This window comes from Quercus lobata, chromosome 7, assembly GCF_001633185.2.
Source record: "Quercus lobata isolate SW786 chromosome 7, ValleyOak3.0 Primary Assembly, whole genome shotgun sequence".
NCBI classification, from domain to species: Eukaryota; Viridiplantae; Streptophyta; class Magnoliopsida; order Fagales; family Fagaceae; genus Quercus; species Quercus lobata.
The window spans coordinates 28,956,812-28,964,244 of NC_044910.1; the positions used below are offsets into that span (position 1 = coordinate 28,956,812).

A 7,433-nucleotide genomic window follows, 5' to 3' on the forward strand; every position below is an offset into this window, starting at 1 on the left:
ACCAACCCAAATCCATAAAGGCTGCTTCAGCATCTTCTCTAGGCTCCAGCAATGACTCAGTTGAAGGTGTGGAGGTCCAGTGCTAAGAAGAGGCGAACAATAGTATAGGTGGAGATTGAATTCTGGATCTTTTATTCAATCATCAGAGATTTTACCAAATGAGCTAACTGAGTCCACTAAAATTGAAGTCTAAATGTCTAATTTTGTATCACGTGTCAAATCAATTACATACTTTTGGTGCGAGTATTTATCACTCATTGTAATAATCAAGAATTTTGTTAGTCTTATATTAAATGTGAACTACTTTCAATAAGAATTATTCATTTTTAAAATATAATAATTTTATAGCATATTAAACTTTTAGTTTTAATTTTTTCTATTCATTTTAATACAACTAGACAAATCTTTTTTTTTTTTTTAATGAGCCTTATCGCTTGAAAGAGGGAGTGTTATTTGAATTTGAATTGAGAAAGATAATTAAAAAACAAAACATAATAATTCTATGGTTCAAAGGTGTAGTTTAGTATTTTAATTAAATATAATAATTCAAACATATTTACAAACATATAAATTTTAAACATGTTGATAAAAACATATAAGAAACAATAATTATTTTAGTTAATTAATTATTACTTCAACTCTAAAGTTTATTTCTTCGAGTTCACCTTTTCTCATATAGGGAATGGTGGGTTATACCTTATGAGAAAGAGTGGGGTTAATGAAAAAAAATATAAAATAGAAAAAGGTCCATACTTCTTTTCTTCCTTTGAATATTATACCAATCATGTTATGGAAGCATTATTCAATTGCCATTTTTTATTCTATCTTTTTTTTAAAGGAAAATATTACACTAATTTAAAATTCTTTAATACATTAACCTCATTATAAGAGTCAACAACTTTTACTCAAAGGACCTAAATATAATATGAAAACACTATAAAATTATATATATACATATATATATATATATATATATATTTATATATTTATATGTGTGTGTATAGGGACGCGTTTGAATCTTGGGCCTAAGGTATAACTGGATCCAAGCCCAATAAGTCCAATATAATAAATTTGTAGAGAGTGGGTTGGAAAACTAGGTTCTAATGAATGCGACAACAGTTATAATGGAGTTTAAAGGATAATCAAATAGAAATGGATTGGATTTCTCAAAGTAAATTGGCCCTCGGCCCAATTCAAGAAGGTATGTTCTAGTATATATTGATTGGGAATAGTTACAAGTATAGTTCAAGTTGCTACAGTGCTTTCTCCTCCAATTTTCCGATCCCCCCCATTGTCAAGGGCCGCTTACATTATATATCTCCCTTCTAATGATCTTGACCCTCCATTTGTTGATCATCCAAACCACTACTTGAGTGCTTGTCGCATCAGACACCCTTTCTGGCCCTCTATGAGTTAGGATAACCAATGCAATACTGTTCAGGGATCTTCTCCATATAAATGCAGCCAGAAAATTAATTGTAGAACATTTAATACGGTAGTAGTAGCTTTCTCTTAAATATTTCTTGGCTCCCACTCTTCCAGTGTGTTCGTAATGCACGCCCTTATCAGTAGAGTTTCCTAAAAGATCACTTTGAGTAATAGGATATGCATTCGATCTGTACTTCGTTTATCCGAGGAGACACTCCTCCTCATACCACCTATCCCAACCTTTTTGTTTGCATGTTATTAATGGGGTTCTGAACTTAACACCCTTATTACTATTTATTCGTCCTCGAACCAATCAACATCCTCAGCCAAGGCCTAAGGTCCAATATATGATTTTGGGCCCTTATCCCTACAATATATATAGACACATTCACACATATATTTATATATACAATGCAATTATATATGTAAATCTATGCGCACATTTATATGTATTTATTTGCTTGGAAAGTATAATGGAAGGTTTTTAATTGAATTTCACATTTAAACTACTTAACATTATAAGTTTTAAATAAATCTTTTTCTATCCTATAAGATTAGATCAAATTTAATAAAATTTGCTACGCACTCTATATTGAATATTTAAAAAATTAATTTTATTACCAATTTGAATATTCTAATTGGACATTTGCATTTTTTAACGTGATATTTTCGTACATTTATTCTAATTTTATGTATAATTTTTTTTTTTTTTGAATTTTTTAACCTCACAAATAGTTTCTTTGCTACTTGGACACATATTATTTTATTTTGTTTTTCTACAAGTTTTTATATCATTTTATGTGATAATTTTTATTTTGATATATATAAGTTTAAACCTTATGATTGCACCCTATAAATTGGCCATAGTGTAAATTAAATTTTTACCCTTCTTCTAAGTAATTTCAGCCATCTTTTTCGCCAGAATCAGCCATCTTTCTCTCTCTCTCTCTCTCTCTCTCTCTCTCATTGGGTTTTTAGTTGTGAAAATGTTGACTCTCTCTAATATGCACAAAAATAAAATAAAGTCTAGTGAAGAAAGCAGTAAAAAAGCATTTTTTTTAAAAAAAACCTCCAAGAACTCAATAATTTTACACCTTATCATGAGACATTCAATTATATAAATAATATCAATGCTATTGATATAAATTTTAAATTGGGAGGGGGATTTGAATGAAAAAAAAAATCAATTTGGAAATATTAAAACAAATGTCATTTAACATAAAAACCATTGGCTTGAACCACATATTATAAATTTTATAAAACTGGTAACTAGCTATGCTTATGGCCATTTGTTTATTTTTTATGTGCGTAGCACTTGCATGCAATTGGTTGCATGCTAACCAATACAAGAGATGACCTATTTCTCTTAATCTTTCTAAATCTGTCCCTTAAATTTCTTATACTCCCAACTATTTAAATAATATTAATGTGTTCTTTCTACCACGGTCAGTCACAATTTCGCTATTAAACTATCTAAAAATGATGTCATTTTTTAAATCCAAAATGACATTGTTTATGGATGGATTAATTAACAGCATGATTCCAAGGTGTTGACAGAAAAAATATATATATATATATATATATATATATAAATATATATATATATATATATATATATTTTTTTTCATTTGGAGATTAAATTCTATAAAGATGTGGTGTAAAACTCATGTTTTACCCTTCCAATCTTAACATGTCAGATCATTTTATCACATATTTAAGAATAAGTATAACTACACCCAATCAATTCTAATATTCATTACAAATCCAACAAAATTAAGAGTTTATTGAAATTTTATTAGGTGTAGTAGGATGTATTGAATTTTAAGTATTATGTGAATGTAATAATCTCCTATTGGATGGTGTAAAACATGGGTTTTACACCTTATCCTTATCAAATTCAGACTCTTTTAATTGTTGTAACACTTTGAAAATATAAATTATAAGTTTTGAGGGTCAATAAAATGATTTAAAAGAGACCACAAATTTGATGGGTATAAATTTATTTTCACCCTAAGATTAGTTGCAAAACTGTTATTATATGTGTTATATTGGCATGCTTGATCATACATATTTTCTTACCTTCCAAGTTTATAAAATAAAGATGATTGAGACAATGACAATAGGGTACATTACGCTTTGTATCACATTTCTTTTACAAGCCCATAACTCATGGAGAAAGGATGTTTTCCATTTACTTTGGCAATGAAAAAAGAGTTAAAACTCAAGGTAAAGATTTGTTGTTTCAGAAATATAGAGAAAAACATAATATTACGCCATTTTAAATTAATTATTATTCAATATTTTAAAGAATATCCTAATCCTAAAGGGCACTTGGAGGAATTGGTCCATATTGAAGCCTTTTCAAAAAAGGAACGGTCCGTTGTTTGTCGGAGATATTAGTGTTGCAATTCTAGTCATTTGTTGCCGGATAGCTTGAAACTGGAAAGCACGTACCAATCGGAGAGAGAGATGCAACTGTCGGACCCATTTTCAAAATGAATTTCTTTTTTTTCTTTTTTGACCCTAATAGAAGAAATTTACTGATAATCTTGTTTCCTATAGCAAGCTCAACCTTCTTTTCCTTTTTTCTTTTTTGAGATGATTAAAAATATTTACTAATACGTTGCTTCCACTGTTTAAACTCAATTCCTAAGAGTGGTTTTGGTTGGAGATAAAATTGGAAGGACAGAAAAAAAGAGAGAATAAGTTTCAAGATTGTTTGGAAAGGAGAGAAAAGTGGAAGAAATTTTTGTGGGGCTCAATAATTTTCTATTGAAGCTCACCAAAAACCAATCTCTCTAATTTGGAAAGAAAAGGGGAGAGCAAAGTACAATTTTGCCACATTTAAATTGAGTTCTAGGCTTTAAAAAAGAAAAAAGAAAAAAAAATCCTTCTACCTTTGTTCTCTCTTTGCTACCATCCTTCTATGATTAACTTCAATAATTTTTTTTTTTTTTTTTTTTTTTTTTTTTTTTTATCTTCAAAATCTACGCAACATTTGCTTGTTTTTATTTTTGGAAAATGTTAGAAATACATTTTATTTTTTTTTACAAAAACTTTTACAAACTGCTGATGTAGTGAGTGATTATTGATAAATATAAAAATGATGTTATTGGTGGGCCTAAGTGATAACTAGTAAAAAGTTGGCAAAAATAGCATTTTGTAAAAGTATTGCAAAATAATTTGTTGCTGTAGTATTACTCTTTGTTTTTTGTTTTTTTGAAAAACAATACCAATGTTCTTCACAATTTTGGAATTTTTTTCTTTATATTTTAATTAATCCTATTTTTTATGTATAAAAATAAATAGAGAGAAATAAGTTAGAATAAAGTAATAATTATATTGTGTCACCTTCATAATTTGCTTAATTATTTCTTATATACTATGTAATTGGAGCATAAGAGTAAATTCATAAAAACTGCTTTTTAATTCCATCCTCCCACTTTTCTTTTTAACTAAATAAAAGAGTTTTCTATCCCTCCACTTTTCTAGCCCTCCAACTAAACACACAAAAAGAAAACTAAAAATTTTTTCTATCTCCAAACTTTTCTACTTTATTCTCATTTTCTATCTTTCAATTTTTCCACCCCTCCAACCAAATGAAACCTAAGCACGCACTCAGTGCTTGAAGTCTAGAGAGGTACCAATTTGCCTTATTATCTACAACTTTAACATGCGGAGAGATGGCCCCCCAACCCCCAAGCACACACTTAGTGCTTAGGAAAGTATCGACATACCTTGATACATACAACATTAGGTTGTAGAGAGATGGTACTTAGTGCTTAAGGAGGTATCAACCCGCCTGCATATCTACAACATCTTGTAGAGAGATGGTGAGAACTTTATTATTATTATTATTATTATTATTATTATTATGCTGAAAATATGGTTGGACATTACAATTTGCAAATAAGAGCAGCAATAATGGACCACCTACCTATGATCTTAATGTAATTGTGAACTCTGATGCTAATGGGTTGTACTCTTTAAGGCTTATAGCCACTACCTCAGTTTTTATGGCTAGTTAATCTAATTATTTTCCTTTGTTGAAAAAAAAAAAAAAAACTTACAACTGGTCCCACTACAAAACAAAAAATCTTATCTGGTTTTTAACAATGTTTTTGGCCCACTCTTGGATCTCCTTACTCCTTACCATGTTTATGTTAAAAAAAAAAAAAAAAAAAAAAAAAAAAAAAAAAACTTGACAATTAAGAAAGAGAAGGGGATATCAAGAAAACGTCAGCCATAGACAAATGGGTTAATGAAAGAGAAACACAACAAGAACAAAAGCAACTGCTACATTGAATTTACAGTTAATGAAGGATAGGACCCACCTTCTTACCATTCCACATCACAATCCACAACAATACATATCCACAAACCTAACTTTCCCCCTTCACAAATTCACACTAACACAATAACACAAAGCAAAAGCGTAGGGTCCCTTCGGTTTTTCCACACGCTTATGCATTACATTACAACCTTAAAAGAAAGAAACAAAGTAAGAAAAGATTCAACTTTCAACCATCACATAGAAATGGCCTTAGATGCAATTACATATCACACCTGACCATTACTAAAAACATGTTCCTTGCCTTAATCTTTTTCTTCAGACACGTAGTAATATTCATGCTGCCACTCGACGAGGAGTCAAACAACAAAATGGAGATTTAACCCCAGAAGACACAATTACTTGGGTCTTAGTAGAAACAGCCTTGGAAGATGGTGAAGAAGTAGAAGAAAACCCATACTCAGAACGAAAAAGTTGTACGTCTGAGGTTTGGAATCGTCCTGAATCACCAGGGAGTCTCATATAGGAAGCTGAGGGTGACTCATTGAACCATGACCCAAGTGGTAAATGGCCTTGATTTCCATTCTTGTGTTGCATTATGGCCCTGTATACAAATGGAATAAGACCTTCCATTTTTGGTTTTTGGTTTTGTGAGCGAGCGAGAATTTGAGAAAGAGAGAGATATAGAAAGAGAGAGAGAGAGAGATATTGTGATTATGGTTAGTTAGAAGTGAATTGAAGAAGAAGGGGTTGTAATGTTTGGTTTAAAAAAGGATGAGAAGGGTTGATGACGTGGAGTAATGGATTGGAGTCCAGCTCTTCACGCCAAGCCCATAGAGACTTTAACGCAAAACCGCACGAAGACCTTGATTTCGAAAGCTATACACAATGAAAGCTATATCCAAACTACAACCCCAACTAGTTGTCTTTACGTCTTACCAAATCTCACTCTAATCTCTTTGTTTATTTCATTATTTTTTATATTCTTTATTAGGTTTGGTTCTAGGGTCTTTTTTAACTTTTTAAACAAGATTGGTCGACTTTGAATTATTTTATTTGTTTATTTAATTTCTCATTCCTAAACTAATGACCATTCAATAACTTGTTAGTTTCATTCATATCGTCACATTTTTTATATGTTTTTTGTTTTAGTTATGAAATAAATTATTAATGTAACTTTAACACGAGTGATACAAAAATCCAATCATGCTTGGCCAATTGTCTACGCAAATGATAGCATGATTGTGATCAGATGTGAAAGATTCATCAAGTTGGTAATTTAAATTATTTAATTTCCCCCAACAAACACTATGGAACCTAGTGGTGTAATCTCTACTTGGCTACTAGTATTTATCTGTCAAATAATCTGTTGGCTACTAATATTTATAAATAGTTGATGCGGTCAGCTTTTTATTGATTTTCATATAAGTCTACCAATAATATTATTTTTTAATTTACTAATAACTATTCACAGAATCAGCCATTTGTGAATAATTTTGTAAAAAAGTTTGTATATCTAGTATTATTCTATTAACAATTGCTCACCTGTTAATTTTCCTAGAATACTTTTTGTTTTAATTTACTAATTATAGGTTGTCCAACTTTTATGACCATAAGGAAAACCAGCTACATGTATTTGAAATTTGAAGGTGTAAATGGTCTTCTGATCTACAGGACTTTTGATTCGGATAAACCCCCCGAATTTGTCGGGAAT

General features: G+C 30.2%; 1 protein-coding gene across 1 annotated transcript; it reads right to left on the bottom strand.

Moving 5' to 3' along the window:
• Positions 1 to 5,656: 5,656 nt before the first annotated feature.
• On the bottom strand, positions 5,657 to 6,485 carry LOC115953538. Its single transcript, XM_031071256.1, has one exon. The coding sequence runs from the start codon at positions 6,350 to 6,352 to the stop codon at positions 6,056 to 6,058; it is 297 nt and encodes a 98-aa protein (XP_030927116.1). The 5' UTR covers positions 6,353 to 6,485; the 3' UTR covers positions 5,657 to 6,055.
• Positions 6,486 to 7,433: the final 948 nt, after the last annotated feature.

Bases quoted from the DNA above. Each gene is read 5' to 3' on its own strand.
- LOC115953538 (XM_031071256.1), bottom strand. From the start codon at position 6,352: ATGGAAGGTCTTATTCCATTTGTATACAGGGCCATAATGCAACACAAG.